Source organism: Choristoneura fumiferana, chromosome 10, assembly GCF_025370935.1.
Source record: "Choristoneura fumiferana chromosome 10, NRCan_CFum_1, whole genome shotgun sequence".
NCBI classification, from domain to species: domain Eukaryota; kingdom Metazoa; phylum Arthropoda; class Insecta; order Lepidoptera; family Tortricidae; genus Choristoneura; species Choristoneura fumiferana.
Window position 1 is genome coordinate 7,643,025 of NC_133481.1, and position 23,893 is coordinate 7,666,917.

A 23,893-nucleotide genomic window follows, 5' to 3' on the forward strand; every position below is an offset into this window, starting at 1 on the left:
GGTCTCTCTGACACTTATACTGTTTAATACGAGAGTGAGAGGGACGGTACGATACGAACTTCGATTTTCGAATTTCGTAGTAGCCCCACAGATACACCCACTTACTTTTTCTGTAACATAACGATGGGGTCCTTTTCCAGGTCCGACAAGTCGATGCCGGCTCCTTTCTCGAAGACTTCTTTGTGCTTCCTGACCATCAGCCAACCGATGTGAGAGAAGAAGAACCCACGCTTTGCGTTATGGGGATCTGCATCGGTCTCCGTAAACTTGTGGTGTACCCTGCAAAGAATAAAAAGTAAAAAAATAAGCGATTGAGTGGGCTTGATTGAAAGGAGTCCAGCGGGGCTACTACGAAATTTGAAAATCGAAGTTCGTGTCGTTCCGTCCCTCTGACACTTATACTATTAAATACAAGCGTGAGAGGGATGGTACGATAGGAACTTCGATTTTCGAATTTCGGAGCAGGCCCTCTGTGCCCAGCAATGGGACGGTCTCTAGGCCGAGAGGATAATGATTATTGAGATAAAATAAATCTACAGCATTAAAAAGTAAATAAACAAATACCGTTTCAGAATTTACATCAATTGACCTAGTACCAAACTAAACTTATCCTGTGTTTTGTATATTGTTTTTTTTTGTACCAGATTACATTAGACAAACATAGTTAAAAATAAGAATACCATTATCTTGGTACAAATTACACCAATTTGACCTAGCTCCAAACTTAGCAAAGCTTGTACTATGGGTGCTAGACAACGGATAGACCTACATATATAGACAAATATATACGTACAAACATCCAAGCCTCAGCTAAACATTCGTATTCATCATACAAATATTTGCCCGTCACGGGGATCGAACCCGCAACCGCTAGCTTCGTAGACAGAGTCACTAACAAACAGCCGGTGAAATTACTGGCACTTGAGGTATCCCATCTTAGGCCTCTAGGTTGGCGACGCATCTGCAATACCCCTGGTGTTGCAGATGTTTATGGGCGGTGGTGATCTCTTACCATCAGGGGACCCACTTGCTCGTTTGCCATCCAGCCGAATAAAAAAAAAAAAACTATCCGGTCGTCAATATACCTGTGATCTCGAACCCATTCATAGATGTGGTTTTGAAAGGCCATGGTTTGCAGCAGTGCGAGGATGAGTCGCAGCGGCCATCGCGCCTTGTACGCGCGATGCGCCCACAAGCGGTGCGCGCCCGCCGTCACGCCCAGCGCCGACAGTATCGTGAATGTCACCGCTGTACAACGGAATTTATGTTAAAAATCGAATGATGTCAAACTTTGATTAAGTACCTATTTATACACTAGATAGAGCGTAGGCGGCATGAAAACGTCCCGAAAACATAAAAGCCAACTTTCGGCTTATATGTCATTTCCTCCCTCAGTCTGCATCCTACATAGGTACTTATACTCTTTGGTCTGCATTGTGACATCGTACGCAACGTATGCGGAGCGCGCGATTCAAAAGTGCCGACGAAATGCGCGATAAAAGTGTGCCGAAATTATAAAGGGAGGACAAAAAACCGAATAAAATGCATTTCCATCGGCAAGTACTACAGAATCCATAACATTTCGTAAGAAAAGATTAAATTATTATGGTTGACTTTTTTTATTGGTGCACCAGTTCTCGGTGCAAAATTCCCCACATTCAAGTAAGAAGCCGTGAAAATTACTGGCACGTGAGGTATTCCATCTTAGGCCTCTAGGTTGGCAACGCGTCTGCAATACCCCTGGTGTTGCAAATGTTTATGGGCGGTGGTGATCTCCTTACCATCAGGAGACCCATTTGCTCGTATGCCATCCAGTCAAATAAAAAATAAAAAAATAAAAAATTCAGCCCAAGCGTACTTAAAAGTTTGTATTGGGCACAAAGCCAAAATGTAAGTATCGATTTTACGCATCAGTCTAATCAATTTTTACTTTTATTTGACTTGCGAAAATGGCGAAACTAATGAATGTTCTTTGATATTTCAATAAATATTTGCGTCGTCTGATTGAGTTTTATTTCATATATTTATTCCAAATTGATAAGTAAACTGTAAACAAATAGGTATAATGTGGTAGTTCGCAAAAAAGTTAGGTGTTTCGTACAAACGTTCAAAAGATCAATATTAATTCAAGATTATGAAAGGTATTTAGTTTGATAGACTAAACTACCACATGCAATTTGATTCATATTTTTACCTGTTTAAATACTGTTGTAATAAAATTCATTGTAATATTGTTGAGTGTAAAATATTTGTTGAATAAAACATATACTGAGCGGTAAAAAATGTGGCCCTCAAATATATGCATAAATAGATAATTTTGTATTTTGAGGGATAAACAGTTTTTAGTTTTAGTTATTTATATTTTATTTAATTACACTAACTATCACTTTTAGTAGCGCCTATCGAGCTCTAATAATTTTCCCCCAAATTTGGGGGTTTCATATTACCTGGTATCATTTTGCATGCACACAGTTACAACAGGATTGTACGGGAGCGTAAGATGAAGCTGTCAAGACAAGAGGTCGCCACGCACACAAACAAGAAAAAGGTGGGACGGAATTTCGCATTGTTTCGTACAAGGCTTTACCGCGTACCGTTAAAAAGTTGGTAACATTATCGCTGTCAAACAGATTTAACGTTAAATAGTAATTAACGTTAAACGATTTACCGTTACTTATACAACTTTCTGCCGGTATAAAAATGGTAACGTTATCAGCTATTCATAAAATTAACGTTAATTCAAAAGTATCGTTAAATCATAATGTAAAGTAAATTTAATTTACCCTTAAATTATATATTACTTAGATACACAATCAGACGGAAAAAATGGGTACAACAAAACTCGGAAGTTTTCAACTGTGTTCCGAGTTTTTAAGATTAGTCTTGTTTTGACAATGCTGCGTATGATGCTGTGAATGGGATATCTTATTTTTAGTAAGTTCTATTGATTCATCAGTAACTACTGGGTACATACAGAACAATTTTATGAATTTGAATTATTATTAGTTATATTGGCATCTACCTGAATAAAGCTGCAAATGTCACGTTGAGAGTAGCAAGAATGTTTGAAATAATTTAGTTAATATATATATCCTAAAATAACTGTTGTGAAACGCGGAAACGGTGAAAGCGGACGATGATTAAATTTCCGTGATCTGTTAAAAGTTGTGACTCTTCTGGTGTTGCAGGTGTCCATGGGCGACGGTAATCGCTTACCACCAGGCGAAGGCGATCCGTTTGCTGGTTTGCCCCCTATTCCGTAAAAAAACATTAAAAGCATTGTTGGATGATTTTATCATTATTAAAAAATATTTTTAAGTTATCCATTTGCTACTGCAGCATCGCCTATTTAATACCTTTCAATAGACAGTTTTCTCTAATTCTTTTATCTCTACACTCCATACTTTTTTTGCTTATACAATAAATCGATGAGCTCGATATCGTTTCTTCGTTTATCGACACTTACCAAATACGGGCGTCCAAAACTTGACCCTCCCAGTCAGTATAAGGTAAAAGCCATACAACAGACCTGCGTGCAAGTAAATAAACCCTAAAACGTTTCTCCACACGATCTGCCATCTGAAACGAAACAACACTTTCTTTTAGTGCCTTGCCTATAGTGGAAATATTGCGCGGTTGAATTGCATTGCGGGACCGCAGACTAAGGAGTTAGAATTTACAGAGTAAACACTTTGATATAAAACTACTTAGGTGAATTTTCCAGTTCGTAAACTGAACTGGGGGTTATAAAAATTAAGTCTCTTCGGGCATAAACTTTGACTCGGCAAACACATTCTCAGATCCCACAGTATCTACTCCACTAAGTACCTACCTATGTATCTACCTATGTATGTATGTCTGTACTGTTACTATGTAGCTTGAAAAATAATGATTATAATTATCACTTGGTTAAAGAAAAGTTATGTTTTACTAAATAAGTTTTTGTTAAAAAAAACATTTTTAATACAAGCTTTTTTGCCGACTGCACTTTTTTATTGAATGTACTTGCATTGTTATGCAAACTACATTTTCGTAACAAATTTCAAGTCGATGCAATTAACCGTTGAGGAGTTCTGTCCTGCGGAGACGATCCTGGCTAGGCTACCAGGATGTCACTACTAGATTATTGTATTGTCACCAGATTTACATAAGTTTGCCTAATTTCAAGTCAATCCGAACACTGTAACTGGTTCAAATTCAACTTCCAAGATCTGACCCAAATAAATATACAAATGAATAAAGAAACAGGGTAAGCCAAGAAAAAGCACAAAACAGATAGGTACAGAAATCAATCTACATACAAAGTACGCTCAAGCAACGCACACATAGACACTGCTCACGGACACGATATCTCGGACCGGTTGGGATCAGTGCGAGCGCGAGTGCCATTCGCTTGAGACACGCGTCTGTGAACTTTTTTGTGCAATTATGGAGAATGCGATTTTATTTTTCACAAATCGGCGCAAGATATTTTCTGTGACAAATTTGTAATATAAATGACATTAACATTAAAATATTTTCGTTATTATTAATTTATATTTCCATTCTTCCAGTTTCATTCTCAACAATAAATCCAACAACTAGATACGAGTGCCACTACCACGATAGTTTTTCGTGCATAAGCCATAGTTGACAACCCTAGAGCGACCGCCGAGCGTAGGTATGTAAAGTGAATCTCATGTAGAGATTGACTTCTGTACCTATCTGTATGTGGTAAAAGCTTGTAAAAAGCATAGTGTCACAAGACAACTTTGAATCAACTTTAGTGAAAATTTTGCGTTAATATGACGTTCAGTTTAAACTAAGTTCGTAGCCTTACTTATTCCTTACTTGCAGCTTTCTATAATAAAATAACTTTCTGACTTTGGACTGTCTACTGCGTCTATTGTCAGATGCAGTTTGGCAACAGGGTATTTGCAATTGCATTTGTAAATAGAACTGACCTAAGCGGACGATAATATTGACTGCATAGCGGACTATGAACATGGGAATGGAAATTTACATTCGCAAATATACCTATTCGATCGTGCCATAAAGTAAATACGTTCACGTCAATTTCTACTTGTTTATTGATACCGTGCCCTTTGAATGCTGATCCAGCTATTCTTATACCTAACTAATAAAAATGCTTGTATTCACAGCCTTACTCGTATTATATCTTACAGATTTATTTTTTAAATATTTCCATAAACGTATAGAAGGCGGTGCCCTTAATTCCACTACATATTTAGTACGGAAGCTTTCGATAGATACCTGCATTTAGGCTGCCACCAAAGATGTGCGAGGGTGCGTTGCGAGGATTGTGTTTGTCACCAACCAATAGAAACGCTTCATTTACCTATCTTCGTTCCGCTGAGCTATTTCCACTAGAGCTGTGCTGAGCGAGGAGAGGTAAATGTTGGCTCATGACATAGACATTCCTCGCAACGCATCACGTACATCTATGGTGGTAACGCAGCCTTAACACATTGGTGTAATATTTCCTATTCCTTACTTACTTTCTTAGAAATAAAACTTTGAGTGTACTCGCACTACTAGCATTATCAAAACGACGAATTTACACCTGTAAATTACACCTGTAAATTCGTTTTCTAATGCTAGTGCGCGTACACTCAAAGTTTTATTTCTAAGAAAGTAAGTAAGGAATAGGAAATATTCCTCGTCTGCGAGGCTACGACGACTACGTTGTTAGAGAACAAAATCCCAAGGCATTATTTATTTCCAAATCCGGAGCATGACAGAGTACATTTGCGAAACGGTGACTTACTCAAACTACACGGAACCCTTAAAATTACGAACGCTTGATCATTACGATTTTATTCGCATTCATCTGTTCCATCTTTTTGTTAATATAAGTCTCAAGAATCAAGATTGCACTTTTAATAAGCGTAGAAAACCCCTATTTGATAGCAGCTTGTTTAAAACTACTGTATGAACCACGTATTAACCTAGCCGTACTACTTTTAATCTGATTTCTGGGAAGCGGAGGAGATCACGTTAAACCACTATACGACTGTGTAGTACATTGCGGCTTTCGATTTAACACTTTAAACCCGTTCGCTTTACGGCCTCGCAATGTAATTCTTGCGAGCCTAAACTGAGCTTATATTAGAAGCCAGACCAATCGTAATAGAATTAAGTTTGGAAACGATCTATTATATATTTCATAGTCTTAAAAATAAAATAAAACAAACGACTTACTCGTAATCTCTTCTTTTGCCGCTTATCCTTGTGAGGGGAGTAGTTAGGTCATCGTCTACGCTCTTATTGTTAGCCGCAAAGTAAGTCCCGGCGAGCGCCAGGGAAGAGCCAGTCGTCATTGTGGAAAATTCCTGAAAGTAAATAACGAGCACCGTCATTATTTATTTTCCAGAAAACAAATAATAAAAAAATCGCGTAAATACTTAACCCGATATTCTAATAAAATTATTTACAACAAGCTCATCTTATAAGCTATCATCTTCTATATACGATTATATAAAAATACAAGTCCTGATTCATCACTGACTCATCAACGCCCAGCCCAAATCTCTGAACCTAGAAAGCTGAAATTTTGCAGAGATTCCTTTGACGACATGTACACGAGATAAGAAAGGATTTTTCGAAATTCATACCCTAAGGGGGTGAAAAGGGGGGGGGAGGACGGTAGTATTTAACATTGTTATTTCTAAAGTTATGACCTTATGACTGTGGAATTTGTACGACTCAATTTCTAGGGCCGGAAGGACGTGTCAGATATTTTTGCACGCTCCGCTGTGGCAGATATTAATGCTGGTGACTGTACAACCCTGCGTTTTCAGCGAAGAAGCGAGATAAATTAATGTAAGTAGATAGATCATTTTAAATATTCGTTTGTTTTATTTTAACATTTGCCTATGATACACAAATAAACAAACGTATTTCTACAACATCTTTAAGTATAGCTAGAGTGCAGAAGCTAGCTGTATTATACTTAGGTATACAATAAGCAATAAGATTTAACAAAACAGATTCAAGAAAACGATTATTTATAGGGTGTGGCCTGTAACACGGGCAAATAATTAAAACATAGATCGGACTGGTCAAGCTGAACAACATTAGTTCAGCGACTTTTAAAAATAATTAGTTTGTTTTATTACACTTTGAAGCAATGTAAAGCAAAATATTTGATATTTGTACCGTGACAGGCGACGTCAGTTGGGTTCTAGGATGGTTTACTTACATTGAATTTACGATTAAGTTTGTTAGAAAAAAAACGAAAGTTAATTTTTGATTTTAATTAAGTGTTACCATGATGGTCCAATTACCGGTGATCTATAGAGCCACTGTTTTTAATATTATCCCCGGTTCTGGGCCACACTGTATAAGTAGTTTTCATTATAGCCACATAAGAACGAATTGAAAATTGAGATGTGTTGCAAATATGTAAGAACTAGCTTTTGCCCGCGGCTTCGCCCGCGTGGAACTCGGTTATCGCGCGCTGTTCCCTCGGGAACTGTACATTTTTCCGGGACAAAAAGTAGCCTATGTCACTCTCTGGCCCATAAACTATCTCTATGCCAAAAATCACGTCGATTTGTCGCTCCGTTTCGACGTGAAAGACGGACAAACATACAGACACACACACTTTCGCATTTATAATATTATATGGATGTATGGATATTAAATTGATTTTACTGAAATAAGTGAACTCCAAAGTGTCAAATTTATTAACATTTTGCTTTAGATATTCTTAAATTCGGTCGTTAACTTATCTGCAATGTTATTAGAAGCCGAGAATTATATTAGAAAGCTGAGCTCTAACTATTATATGCAGAAGAGAGACGGCAACTATACTTTCACATGTCGATATCACTTGAGAGAGATCCGTGGCTAGTACCGTCCGACATCTAGCACAAAGTAGGTACCCGTGTCAGGAACAAAATATGCCCCTGACGTTATTAGCCAATGAATATATCCTATGTATTGGTAATAATGCTAGTTATTAATCTCCCAAGTTTTATCTCATAATTATTGACAGTTTCCTTGCAATGTCACTTGAAAGTTTTTTTTTAATTTTCTAAATATCTTGAAAACTACTGGTCCGTTTCTTTTGTGATTAACGTATGTTGTTAATGGCATGAAGAGGAATAAATTCGCAAAACACAAGACGTCTCTAGGTCAACATTAACTTGGTCATTTTTGATGTCAAATATTTTATTTTTTGATGTCAGCGACACCCACCATTTTTTTACACTGATGTGACATCTTTTTCCGTATTACAAATATATACTGGTCTGAAATCAATCAGCTTGGAGCAACATGGTGATTTTTTTAATAAACTTTAGGTGCCTAATCATCAATCCCTAGAATGTACTCCATAACGGACTACAGGTACGCTTAAATATTCTGTAGAATAATGAAGATGTATATTAAAAAAATCACCATGTAGCTCCAAGCCGATTGATTTCAGACCAATATATATTTGTACGGAAAGAGATGTCACATCAGTGTAAAAAAATGGTGGGTGTCGCTGACTCACAAGTGTCAAAAAAAAGTTTGAAATATTTGACATCAAAAATTACCAAGTTAATGTTGACGTAGAGACGTCTTGTGTTTTGCGAATTTATTCCTCTTCATACCATTAACAACATACGTTAATCACAAAAGAAACGGACCAGTAGTTTTCAAGACATTTAGAAAATTAAAAAAAAAACTTTCAAGTGACATTGCAAGGAAACTGTCAATAATTATGAGATAAAACTTGGATTCGATTTGTAGCATTCGAACATGGCGGATGTAGACGATATCTAATTTTGGTATTTCTGCTTCTTTGGCTAGTTGAAGTATAATTTTGATAGTGTTTTATGCGGCGATTAACCTTAACAGTGAACAGTGATCACAAAATTCTATAATGCTCTCGTGTCTGACATTTTTTAATGCGCAAGTGGTCTCCGCGTGGTTTCTGGAATTTTGCTATCAAGTTGCAAAAACTACAATCACCGTACAACGTGAATAAGAAGAATATATTTATCTTTAATTTAACTGACATTGGCCCAAGCCTTATGGCCGCCATTAAGAGGAATAAATAAAGAGATAAAACTTGGCAGATTAATAACTAGCATTATTACCAATACATAGGATATATTTATTGGCTAATAACGTCAGGGACATATTTTGTTCCCTTACACGGGTATAGCCTTTGATAAAAACTGACTAGACGGGCCTTTAAAGTCTTCATACTCTTAACAATAGACTTTTTAAATGTATCGAAATACCCGTTGTAACCTAGTTACCCACATACTCTGCAGAGAATTGAGTAGTTTCTCGGGTAAAAAAAAACAGAAAGAAAGAATGATTTATTTGGTTCCATCAGTACACCTTACAGTAACACGAATAAAACACTAAATACTAACAATAAAAACTAAGTTACCTGGTGAGGTGAGACACCAAAAACAAACATTACTTATTATTTAATGTGTGTGTTGTTTTAATTGTAAATATACTTTAATATATCTTACAATCTGTATACTTATTTAATCTGTTAAATCGATTATTAGACAATATTACTTTAGTTTTAGTTCTATTTTATTTATTTCTGTTAATTATTGTATATATTATTTGTTTGTTTATTTATAAAAATAAAATAAAAGCCTTTTTTGAAGAGACAATATCGGGCACATGTTTTTTCATTTCTCAATCAAACCAAAAATTACACAGACAAAAGCGAGTCAAAGTTCGGGAGTGGGGGCCCGGTGACGTCACGCTGTGCTAAAAAGTATCGCATGGCATAACGTCACGCAGATTTAACGGGATAGCCAGTTGCAATGTGTGACGTCACATCTTCTTTCTTTTTTGTTCAATTAATAGACGACCGGATGGCCAAGTGGTTAGAGAACCTGACTACGAAGCTTGAGGTCCTGGGTTCGAATCCCGGCCGGGGCAGATATTTTTATGAATAATACGAATGTTTGTTCTCGGGTCTTGGGTGTTTAATATATATTTAAGAATGTATATAGTTATGTTTATATCCGTTGCTAGTCCTAGGATACTAGTCCATAGTACAAGCTTTGCTTAGTTTGGGACTAGGTCAATTGGTGTCAGTGTCCCATGATATTTATTTATTAATTGACAAAAGAAAAAATATTTGCGTGTCCTATATTTTCTGATAATTTAACGGACGGACTAATTTACATTTTTTAGAACACCAGCTCATTGCTAGTCCCAGATCAGTCCTTTTAATCCTCTTTGTGGGACATTTTGTAAGTGTGCCGAGTCAGCTCATATTCCAGTGCAAGTGCAGGCAGGACACGTAGGACCGAGGGGCAGTCCGCCTGCGCCTTCCTTGTAATAAGGACTCGAATATTTGTGAATAAACGATTTAACTGTGCACATCTGTTGTGAATTATCTCCACCATAGTCACCCCAAACTCTTCCTTTAAAGTCAATTTACTATTTGGCTTTGGCACTCAAGTTAATTAGGTGTTTCTCTGAAATTCTGATGGTATTGAACATTTTTCCTTAATCATGTAGGTATATCCTTAATGAATAAGTAAGGTAATGTTTCTTTTAATGTATAGGTTAGCTCATTTCCGGAAACTTCAAATTATGTTTTTATCAAGTAACAATTTCCCAGGGGATACAGTCGAAGTAACTCACGATTCGTAACAAAATAGATAAAGTTTTCGCAATCAGTTAAAAAAGTTATTTACTTATTCATAATATACCTTATATAAGATGGATGCATATTCATTTAATACAAACATCCGGTATCCTAAGCAAATATGCACATCAAATATTTTGCCAACTTTTACTTCCGTCAAAAGAAAAGTAAATTCTAAGAACGGAACCTGTTCTGCGCTTGACCTCGACAAAGCTTTTGTTTATAAGCCGGCACTTTCACTGAAAGACGCGCCAACGCGGTTGGCCGACCGGTTCCCCGATCTGTGCCAAGTGCACAACGAAAATTGTACACCGTCACACCCCGCAGCAGATAGAGCAGTTCATTCACTCCTCGGGTAACAGCACAGTGAATGTAGACTCTCGAAGAATAAGCAAGAGGAATAAGATTTGACTAGCCCAAGATTTTCCTGCAATTGTTGCAGCTGAGTTAGTATACTTTCCTAGAACTACTAAACTCCAGAGTTAATTAAAAAGATAATGATGAAGCCAAAACCGATATGGCGGCGTTTCATGATATGCCTAGGTATTTCATTATCTGCCTAAGCTGGCCAAGTCATGAAATGGCGGCGTTTCATCATTATGCCTAGGAATTTGATGATCTGCCTAAACGTCACTATGGTCTATATATTAATACGAGATACTAAAATGACGTTTATGTGTTACCTGTTTTTTGCGTCTCATAAATAATGATGTGCCGCAACCGGTTATCACCGAAAGATTTTGTAGGTACCTATATGTATAAAATATTAAGATCTGAACGAATCCGTGACGTACTAACATGTAGGGCACTTAGAACATTCTAGAAAAGGTAAAATGGGTCTAATAATAAAAATGGGACTGTTTTGGAGATATTTCTACTTTTTATAGATGTTGATATTTAAGTTTCAATTTCATTCTAAGTACGATCCCCCTCAATGCTTAATATAAAAACACACATACCATAACACGAGAAAACGCACTGAACACAACCGATCATAATACGATTAAGTAACGAATGTCGAATACAGTATTCTTACCTGTGCTGAGATTTTATCACTTTATCGCAAAAGTACATTCATATTTTCAAAATGGTAAGTAGAATATTGAATGTTTTCATGTTATTTTTGTTATCATAAAATATACGTTTTATCGATAATTTACAATTATATCGGAAACCGAAATCATAGAGCAGCACTGTTTGTTTTATGCTGGCCACATTATTTTTCCATTTGACATTTAATTTTCAGAATGTCATTTTAGTATCTTGGTTTCATAAATAGACCATAGGCCAATCGTTAAACCGTGAGTTTTGAACGATATGTCGGATGTCCCTTAGCCAATTCATGAAATGGCGCCATTTCACGGTATGCCTATAGGAATTTCGTGATCTGGCGAATTTTACGATCGGCCGCTGACATTATATATCATGTTTTTACGGCAGGCGAAAAAATGGACAAACATACAAATGTTTGTGCCTACCACAGAGATCACCAACCATTTTTGGTGAGCTTCAAAAGTATTGATCGTACTAATGTATGAAACAAAATTTTTTTTTAAACTTATCCTTTGATTGCGTTGGCTTATAAGTTTGTTTTTTTTTCACTGCTCTAAGACCTGAATATTTAATATTAATTTCAGCTTCACCTCTTATTCTGAGAGGAGGCCTGTGTCCAGCAATAGGCCGTGTATAAAGGCTGGGATTCCTGAGAAAAGGGTTTTGACGGACGGACGGGCAACAAAATGATCCTATGGGAGTTTTGTTTTTAAGTACCAACCGAAGAACGGAATCCTAAAAAAATCATTCGAAAATAAACCTTCACAATGACTTATGGCATCAGCCTGGGTTGAAAGATGTTCCTTTTATATGTCCGCTTTTCTATGTACCATCTGAGTTTAGGTTGAAAAGTCCCCAACGTTGTAATCTAAATAAATTCATTCTTGAAAGACCCCGTAGAGCGACCGTAGAGCGAAAAGTCACTAAGTCGTATTTTGGTGTTTTGAGATACGGATTTTTAAAGTTGTGAAAAAAAAACTAAGTTTTATGGCGTGAGATAGATATTTATCATAATCGTGGTCTGATTGCAATGATATAATTCATGGTATAAGCTCCAACTGCCTTATCGCATCAAAAAGCTTAATTTGTTCAAGTTATATGTCCGCTTTTCTTTGTACCATCTGAGTTTAGGTTGAACCCAGTTGTAATTAAATAAATTCATTCTTGAAAGAGTTTAAATTTCTATTCACATAGAGCGACATTAAAGCTCATATTGTAATAATTTTATGATCGAAAAGTTAAAAAAACTAAGTTTTATGGCGTGAGATAGATATTTATCATAATTGTGGTCTCATTGCAATGATATAATGTCATGGTATAAGCTCCAACTGCCAAATCGAAACAAAAAGCTTAATTTTCCAAGTTATTAGCGATAATTACTTTTACCTCTTATTATGTTATGAACCTAGATGTCAGTTAGTGATTTTTCGACTAGAGATAGTGACTATTCACATGACATTTAAAGCTCATATTGTAATAATTTTATGATCGAAAACTCAACAAAAATACTGAGTTAATCTTCGCTTTCATATTTTGTAACAAATTTGCAATCGTTAGATAACTAAGTTGTTTTAGTGAACTTTGGGAATAAAATAGTGCTCGGTCATAGAAATAAATAACTGCATACGGCAAAAATAACTAAAATGCCTTAAACTAACCACTTTGGCCGACATTTTTTCAGTATAAATTCCATTAAGTAATTTAGTTAATTCTCACTTCAATTCATGAGCAAAAACAACAAAGTAATGATTACACTAACTTTTTAAAATTGGATCTGTGGTTCTGACATAGCAATAAGACTAAAATTTGCGGAAAAAACAACAATATCGATGGCATTAAAAAGTCAATTTCGAGATTTTGGGACTTGGTGTCTTTTCGCTCTACGGGGACGATTTTAACTTTGTAATTCAAATGACAAAACTAACGGATGCGAACCCCCTCTATAGTAAAAACTTCAGAGGTCTACTTAAGAGGGCTTACGCAACCGTGAATTTTGTGTAGTTGAATTATATCCCGTTAGAGTTAGATTGCGGAACATCCACCATGTGGTTGCCACTCGACCGCGAGTAAGAAAGCACTCTCAATTTAACCTCTCATCTGGTGTAGAGATGTCTCTTCCGTTACACGTTAAATTATCAAACTGTACTGTGGTTACGCTTATAATCCCTGAGAAGAGAAACACCCATTTAAAAAAGTAGTTTGGCTAACTAAACAACAACAGCTGAATCAAAATTTGCGGATTCTCAATTCGATCCCCTACGATTTTACGGTGTTTAAATATTGTACATAATTAAACTTTATGCATCGATTAACAAGTTGTTGTTAGGAGAGATTATTATTTACCTACTTCAAAAACAGCTCAGATTAAAATATCAGTGTGTCCTATAATATCAAATTTAAATTACGCCTTACGAAATGAAATGAAAAATCAACAAAATCCACCTTTATTGAATTAAGCGGTCAAGAATTCGAGGGCTGAGAGAGAAGTCCAAAAGGCTCCCAATTGACGATAAAAATGCTGACAAGCTATTAACTGATTTAAATGTTATTTCAATGTTACACTGCACTCCGAAACATTCAAATCCACAACATCCTGGTAGCATTAGAAGCAATAAATAAAGTACTAGAAAGCCTTGATCTTTAACAACAATCTTGTATCTTAATAATAAAATCTAAATATGGATAGATTAAAATCTGCCTAAAAACGGCTAGTGATAATTTTTCCCATCTTCAGAGATTCTTAGCTACTTACTGAAAAGTTATATCAAGCCGAATACTTACTTTTTATTCAATTACGAGTATAATTGGTAATACGTGTATTTGTGATTGACATTGCCCGTCCCGAAAATGATAATAAAATAATGATGTTTTTGTGTTTCAGAAAATAATATCCCCGAACAGTTTTTGCTAAAATTGAATGTAAAATTACAGGCAAAGATCATAAACAAGGACAGGACACAGTTTTTCCGGCTAGAAAATGTAAAATTATCTAGGTCTAAGTCCATGATGAATTGCAACTCGTTATCTCCACAACCACCTACTGCGTCTGCAAACTAAGATAAAAAATCACAAGTTGCTTTGACTATCTCGAATACTACTACTACTACGATATCGGCATTCTAATTCATTGAAGCATAGTACAATACTCGGCCTATTTTTTAGTTTGAATGCAAGTTTAACTTTACAGTTAGTTACAAGTGTTACGACGTCAATTATAAAGTCGTCAGGTCCGAAATAAATGTGTTCTCATAATCATTGGGCTGTACACCGTAAACTTATTTCGGATACTAAAAAACTTTTTGGTCAGAAAGATGTTTAGAAGAAGCCTGTGATTTTAGTTCTTGGTATAGATATTGGCATTAGTATAGTTTGTGTAACTAACAACCACCCACATATGGTCTGTGTATACAATTAAACGGAACACACTCGAGTCTTTATCAGGAGATCATCTGAAAATGGCTTTAACATACATAAGTTAAAGCCATTTTCAGATGATGATGTATATACATTAGAACACAAATACTTCATTATTTTAGTGAATACTATATGCATACGAAGTCGAGGATGTTTAATAATAATTGTATAACATGTAACGTATACTCAGGATTGACGAAAGATTGACGCCCTGGAAATGTGGTGCTGAAAAAGGAGTATGAGTTTTTTTAATTCCGTTTAAAGTTATGGTTTACAAAATTATCTATAAATAAAACTGATTCATATGTCACGGATCCATCGCATAATTCAGATGGCTTCTATTTACCTGTATTTACAATTACTATTATAAAATCCCAGAATACAATATGTCAATAGGAATTGCTTGTCTAATATTTTATTTTATTTTTTGTAATTTCACGAATAAATGTTTTCTTTCATTCTTATTTCTAATATTTACAAAATTCGGTACATTACATACCTATATCGGGATCGAGGGTATATATTTAGATTTCAATATAAATAGACATTGCTAACATTGTTTAAAAGTATAATAACACATTTCCGATATTTTTATACATAGTTAAATTTTTCCAAGATATATTTTGCTGTGTAATATTTTCGAAATTTGTTTATTATAATGTATACTTGTGTACTTACTGTGTGAGAATTGAAGTAGAGATTGGGTGCTAAGTTATGTCTACTTTTAAATCGTCAATTGTGTCGGTGACTAAGTGTGACTACACGAATCCAACATCATTATGTTTTCAAATATTTTACAACATGTTCGTGGTCGTAAAACGTATTCAACTTACAAAAGAGGTCAGTTCGAGCATTTAGCAAGGTTTGCTAGACATTGCAGCCTAGACTTCTTCACCTAGGTAATATTATAGCTGTGCTAGACAATTTGAAGCATAAGTTCCGATTGATTGCAAGTAGATATTTATCTATGTAGGTTTAATAATAATCTCTTTCTTTCTTACCACAAAATATGTACCATGTTTTTATGCAAATAAATGATTTATTTATTTCACTAAATGCATACTTCCTCGCAACTTTGTTTAGGTACGCAACGTTTTTAAGCTGTTTAATTTCGTATTTAATTTTATTTGCCCGTAAAATATAAGCTCGACAAGGTTTTTTTTAATCTATATACATATAATAAAGCTGATTATATGGCCCCTGGCCCCGGCCAGGTTATATAAAAATCGACCCCCGCTTCTTAAATAGGAATGAGGTGCAGACTTTTTTTCAAGTGTGCTATGACTATCGAGTACCCTGCTAAACTAACAGATGGCGTTGAAATTAATATGTTGTGTGCATCGACATCTATGTATAGACTGCATGTTTCTTACATCAAAACGGCGCACGAAATTAGTTCACAGCGTGGATTTGTGAACCTTTTATATAGTTTGTTGACGTCCGTGACAGGGGTTGTGTCAAAGTAATATCGATGATTGATGCGCCGCGCGTTTTGTTCCAAACAGCCAGTCTAGTGCCGTAAGGTACATAGATGTCAATAGTTGTGTGTGACATCATCAATAAGCCACTGAGGAAGAATTTCGCCAAATTATGTGTAAGTTAGGAAGAGGGGGTACGGATATTAACAAATTAAATTGAATAATTGATTTAATAATACAATAAAATTAAACGACAATTTTAATTGCCATACATCGCCCCGCGTTAAATAAACCGGCGTAGCTCACCCACAAACAGTGACATTTGAGCATTATAAATAGATGTGAAACCTGGTGATCAGATTTTGCAGTGGATTGTTTAGCCGTAGTTTGAAGGGATTTTTTGAAAATCCCACGGAATCGGGCAATGCGGGATACTATAACCTCATTTCTATGGAGTATTGTGTAAATATAAAAATCTACGCAGACGAAGTCACGGGCAAAAGCTAGTTAATAATAAGTTCGTTTAATGTATCTACCGCTTTTATTTTTACAATGCAAATGCTCGGAAAGTGCCTCTTGACGTGGGTCAACATATCCATAGAAAATTAGTGATTCCTGTATGTAGAATTCCAAGTATGCAGAAAAGTTGTATGGATTTTACTTTCCGCACTTGTGCGGTAAAGTAACTTTTTAAATTGCCAAATCTCAAAAAATTATGTCCAAACTATTGTTAAAAAAATAAGTCTAACGAGTCGTTATAGTTAGGCTTTGAACAAATAAGAAAATGTTTGTTGCAACCAAATTTACTGATAAGATAATACAGATTAATCAATATCTTCTATATATAAATAAAAATGAATCGTAAAATGTGCTACTAAGCGCAAAACTCTTAAATTATATAATTTTACTATTATTCAAAGAAACCAATAAGATCTTTTCATTTTACAGTAAAAGTACAACTACTTAAACATGAAGTAAACAAACCCTGACATAACGAAAATAAAACACACTTTTTGAATACATACATATAGATTATATACATGCTGCATGCTGTAAGAAATTTAGATTTAAGGTGTACATTTTGCATGCTGTAATTTAGCTAAATGTGTCCTGGATATCAAACAAAATACATATTTATAAGACCTTCTGTTAACCACATTTAATGCAAATAAATAATTGAATTGAATTGAATTGAATAAATTTTACTTACCTCATTTAATTTTAATGACCAAAAATGAATTCACAACCTTTTGTCCACCCAAATCACGGTATCACAGTAATTTTGTATTATAAATTAATACGTTATAGGTTTGATTTTTGTCACAATGTCGCGATGAAATTTCAAAACGTTAGAGCATCAGAGCCAAAAAAGTTGCGGAGGCTAGGTGGCGCTGATGTAAACTTGGAAGATTCCATACAAAATGCAAAATTCTTAGAAAAATATTACTAGATTTTATTGTTACAGCTACGGAACCCTATCTTGGGCGTGTCAGACACGCTCTTGGCCGGTTTTTTTAGTCTTGAAATGTAAAAGAGAATTCAATAGCTAAGTTTTTCTGAAATTCTAGAATTAATTTGTGTCTAGGTACCCAAATGTAAGTTTGCATATTATGCTTAAGTTTAGGTATAATCTAAATTATTTCAACGCAATTGGGTAAGTAAAGTTTTTTAAAAAGGTGCATGGTAGTCCTGTTCCTAAAGTACGAGACGAGAACCAGCAGCTTTCTCTTTTCTTTTTCTATATGAAATAGTTATTTTTTGTGAAAATAATGTTAAGTATAATGTAAAAGAATAGGGCAGCCATAAATGAATTCTTCGTAGACGAAGTTGCTCGAACTCTCTAAATTTTCTAGATGTAGATCGTATTAAGGAGATGTTGTAAAGACATAGGTATCGTCATTCTGAAGGTTCGAGGTTTCAAGATGACTGCGGTTAGCGTTATTTGTAAAAATATCTCGGGTACTGCGGTGCGACTAAACTTGGTCACGACAGCGGCAAAATTAAAGCAAGCAAGATATATCTTAATACTTCATGGAAAAAATTATAATAATTACAACACTTTACATTAATGTATTCTATATCCTACCTGGATTCGTGTTAATATTAAAGGTATTTTTTTTACATGATTAGATGCACAAAATATGCATGTGTTTATTGTATTGTATTGTATTGTAAAACTATTTATTGTACATAAAAAACACATGAAAATAACAGAACACAGGATAATAAGATGTACAAAGGCGAACTTATTCCTTAAAGGGATCTCTTACAGTTAACCTTTGAACGATTGACAGGATATCAGATACAAGAGTAGACACTACAAGTACAATAAAAAGGTAAAAGAACCGAAATTTAAATTGACTCATGTCTAGAGTTGACTATTATTTTTGTAATTCAATTAAAAATTCCTCATATGACAGTATAGTATTCGGGTTGTCAAAAACATAAAAAATACTTACAAATAAATATTGAGAGTGAGGGGTCATGGATCATGTTTGCTTTGAAACTCGTACCTATTATTAAGGCAGTAATTTTGTGTGTTTGTTTATACTCTTTATTGTTATTATTTATTTATTATTTCTAAGCATTGAACTCAATTACATTAAAATATAATATAGGTGACCAATTGTCAGAGGCACACTCAATATCAAGCTTGAGCAGTCACGTCTGATGAAGTCCACGCCCCGCCCTGGTCGTGCCCAAATCTTGAACTCCGAAAGCTTCCAAGTCGTACTGCATAATCGCTTCTACTGCCTAGGCCAAGTCTGTGGCCAAGTGCAAAACAACGGTCGAGATCAACAACGGACTGGTGGAGTTATGACTCCACCCAGGGAATAGCCTCAAAAACTCTTCAATTTAAGCATCAATTCAATACTGTATACGTAGGTAAGTATTAAAAATGCAATGCGAAGAATTCGTCTATTGGTAAAATTCAAATAAGTAGGCTGAAGATCGACTACGGCAATTGTATGTATGTGTGTGTTTACGGTTGTGTGGGATTTAAATGGAAAACTATCACACCTATAAGGCTTTACAAGTTAACTAGTAACAGTCGATCACAAGACTTGGCCAGTTTTTTGAAATGTATAGTTGACCCGATTTTAATTGTACTTATACACAATTGTTTATAATGTAGCACTTGTAAAATTTCGACAAACGATCAAGAACATTTAATCGCGCTTCTCCGATATTAGAGCTAGCACGCCTGCGGTTGCACCTTCATTCATCATACAAGTCGACTTCAACAAAATCTCACGCTTTTTAAAACTGGAGAATAAGTAGGTGCCCGTAGATATCCTTTACAATTACAAATATTTATAAACACGAAAATAACTTTCCTGTCTATATGTTACCTCACACACTTAAATCACTGAACTGATTTACAACATGAAGTTTGGTGTGGTAAGAGTTAGGTGACCGTGAGAAGGTCATGGTTAGGATAGTTTTATTCCGGTAAATTACATAATTCCCGTGGAATAACGAAAGCGAATTCTTAACAGACTAAGTCGCGGGCAGTAGTAAGTAGTGGCCATTTATTGTTTAAATATACGTTTGAAATAAATTTATAGTAATAAAACATTACAAACTTTACTCGTTTCAGTATAAACTTTTGAAAAGTCAATAAACATATTGTTTTACTTTTTATATAGGTATTACTTCAAATAGCAATTGGGCAAAAACGGTACTTCTACCCTAGCTAGGTTCTTATATTAAGCAATATTAAAGTAATATTAAAAAAAACCTTAATATTTTTCAAGTACAATATCTACTGAGTGAAAAATGTAGTAGTGTAAATCTGTTTAAAAAATATATCTCGTTGAGATTCATGCTGGGTTCTTCTCAAGCAGTAGTTTTTCCAAATCGGTGTTAGATTTTTTTGTCATTCATATCATAGTGTTTGTTATAGCCTAAATTGAATAAAGATATTTTTGCTTTGTCTTTAACTTTGACAGCTTTAAACCCCTTGTATTTGACGGCTGGTTTTACATTCGTTACTTTATTATAAACAAACTTAGCTCAACACACTCATACTAAAGAAAACATTCAATTCACAATCTTTATCTTATTATTTCTTTTTTGTGGTATTTATTTACTGAACTGTTTGATAGTGTCACAGTGATTTTCCTACCGAGGCAATGAGATGTCACTGTTACATTTTCCGTGAAATGGTTCCGTGTCGTCGCTCACGTTTCATTGATATGATCCAACAGTGCCCTTAGTGTAAGTTTTCGGTTACAAGATACGTCTCGATCGCGTTCGCGTTAAAATCTCAATTTGTATGGAAACACGAACAGCGCCTGCGATGTTCGTGTTTCCATACAAATTGAGATTTTACGCGACCGCAGAGACGCGTTGCTCCTAGGAAGAAGGGCTACGAATTAGCCCGAAACATGTAAAACAAGACGTAAGTTATCCGGTATCATTTAATATGTGTGAGTCTCACGGTAGATTCATGTCCAAAATGACAATCGATCGATGAATAGGTACTCATCATTCAGCCATAGCTAGCCAAATTATAGTATTCGTATAATACTAGCAAATAGATAGCCATATATAATGTAGGTAAGTCGCGAATAAATCCAGAAGAAACTATACACCGTGTTTTTCTTGATTTTCGTTAACATCGACACTTCGACTTAGCTCATTGATTGAAACTACTGGTAACTTTTTTATCAAGCAAATTTAATTCATAATTCGTTTATTGCATAATCATGTCGAATTATCATCATTTAAAAAGAAAAACTTACATAATATAAGGTCACAGTCACTGTTAAATGTCAAATTGTAAAATGCACATGTGACATTGACGTAACACACGAGAGACATAAAAAAACTCGCTTCCTATTTTCTGACATCGTAATGATTTAAATTTTTTGTCGCTGCAAAAGTAGTTCTCTGAAAAATATGCATGTCGAAATCGAAAAGCCAATATTAAATGCAGTCTAGTATGTTTCGGCTGCTTGGGCTCATGTACAAACGGTGTAGGTGCCTGTAGATGTCATAGAAGGAGAAGATGATAATGTTGATGTAGAAACCGATGAGTAACACAATAAAGATGAAATTATTTTCTTTTTCTATTTTGGAATAAAATTTTAAAACCTGCTTCGTTAAATTTCTTAAATTTGTATAATTTTATCTCCTTGTTAACTTAAACACCCTGTATCTCCTAAAGTATTGATCGTAGAGCAAAAATTAATATGACCAAATTTGTATTAAATTTTACGTAGACACTTTTTTTTTGAAGTAATTATAATGCTATTCGTATAAATATTCGAGATATGAGCAAAACTCTAAAAAAGGGTACCTTCAACCGTACCCTTGAGGACTTTTAGTATTTCATTTGGATAGTGCAAGGTATAACTGTACCAATTTTCAAAACTACACGGATTTTTTCTCCTGATTGCCCATATTCGGCTTTATTTGATCCTTTCAAACCCGGTTTTTATGATTATTATATATTTTACAGTATACTATTATACAGTATATTATTGTATTGTTATACTATTGAATAAATCGCCCTTAAATATCGTCAACAATACTATTTTAAATTGAAAATACAAACTGAAATAATAGATGCACAGAAAAACCAGAAAAATAAGACCAGCATTGGGAATCGAACCCAGGTCCTCGGTATTCCGTACCGCGTGCTATACCGCTACACCACTGCTGTTTGACCAGCCGTGGTGTAGCGGTATAGCAATTTTCAATTTAGGATTTACGGGATGTCCGTAAAAGTAAAAATTTGGAATTGAAATAAAAAATACAAAAAGATTCAAAAAACCAATCTTAATACTATTTTAATCTTTGGTTTAATTTATATTTCGAAAAAAACTAACAATGTTGTGAACGCTACGCCTCGCCACCGTCGTGCACGTAGCCAATAGATAGATAACTTTGCTTCTCTGTTAAAACAACTAAACTCAGATAAAACAAAACGAATGCCATACGACAATCAAATGTTTGTCAACTAATGTTTACCTACTCGGGTGATGGTTAACTAACCAAACGTTGATGCACTTGTTTCTTAAGTATTTTTCGTATTTACTAACTCTTGGACCATTTCTTGTCTTTATTTTGAATAAATAAATAAATATATGTAGTTCGCAACACGTCAGTGTTTCTTGTGGTTTTCGTAAAAACTGGACCTGTGTGACATAGATATTTTTGAATTTGTAGGAGGTGGGTAGGCTCTGCATGTTATAACAATATAACGTAATATATGTGTCGCACAGACATAGCTCTGGTGCACGATTTTGGTATAAAAGCAAAGTAAAGGACCTCCGCGACACCGTACGTACCGTACCGTACCGTAGACGAGCAACCTGTCACTACTGTACCGTTTTTGTCAATCTTTAAACCTAAAATTGCTAAAAGTGGCTCCGAAGCGGTAACGTTTCGTGTGCTCTACCAACCCCATTTGGGAATACAGGCGTGATGTTTGTGTGTGTGTAAAGGACTTCCTCAAAGGAAAGCCTAAATTAATTCACTCTGTTCTTATCTTAATCTCGTTTTTTGGTTGATTTTATTTCCTTATTACAAATTAAGAAAGATCGACAAATAAAAAAAAAACTCAGCCGCTATGTACATAGGTATGAGTTCTTCTAAATCGCTATGCTGTTGACAGAGCGGTCGTTATTCCGACCTCGAATGTTGAGTATCAATAACAAATCTCTATAACGACTTTCTTGAGAAAGTACTCTCATGGTTTAGGTAGGAGGTATAAGTTCAGCCCAACAAAATTACTTCACTGTGAAAATTATTATTTATACTAATTTACGACAAATTTAATTTTATTCCTCACTTTATCATTTAATTACCATTGCACTGTAAGTAATTAATACATCACTAAACATTGTAAAAACATTAAAAAAAAATACTCACCAACTTTCACAAATGGTAACTCTAAATCCGACAGATACAATCAACACACACTAACATAATATGCACATTGATTTAAAAGCTATTAAAATTGTAAATGCTATTTAAATGTAACTGCGCCCGTGACTTTGGGACGAGAGAGCGGCAAGCTTTGCGGCGCGCGCGCCTCTACCCTGTACTTATAGTTTCAGAGTTGTAACACTTTCCCCACCCATTGAATTTTCTTCTCAAAAGTTGATGCGCAGTCGCAGTCAAATTGTCAGCGAGAGATTTGTGTTATTTTAACGGGATGGGAGTAAGAACGCTTGATAGAAATAATATTGCTGGATGTATAGGCAAGTGCCACCAGCCAGAGTTGAGGTCACACACACACACAAAGAACCTGCCATGTAATGACAGCGGAATTTTGACATTCACTCACTCATTTCATTAATTCTCCCTTTATGCTATTAGTACTTCATGTAGCTGAGTGTATGTAATTATTCACTTCAACTCTCGTGGCACTGCC

At 35.1% G+C, this 23,893-nt stretch overlaps 1 protein-coding gene across 1 annotated transcript in view; it reads right to left on the bottom strand.

The window, feature by feature from the left end:
• Positions 1 to 23,539, bottom strand: part of LOC141431999 (acyl-CoA Delta-9 desaturase-like) — a 40,910-nt gene extending 17,371 nt beyond the window's left edge. The window contains exons 1-5 of the mRNA XM_074093346.1: positions 23,389 to 23,539; positions 6,202 to 6,332; positions 3,467 to 3,579; positions 1,086 to 1,248; positions 106 to 279 (exon numbers count right to left, since the gene is read on the bottom strand). Of these exons, the coding sequence (XP_073949447.1) occupies positions 106 to 279; positions 1,086 to 1,248; positions 3,467 to 3,579; positions 6,202 to 6,320 (569 nt within the window). The 5' untranslated portion in view covers positions 6,321 to 6,332; positions 23,389 to 23,539. The remainder of the gene's footprint in view (positions 1 to 105; positions 280 to 1,085; positions 1,249 to 3,466; positions 3,580 to 6,201; positions 6,333 to 23,388) is intronic.
• Between the last annotated feature and the right edge of the window lie 354 nt (positions 23,540 to 23,893).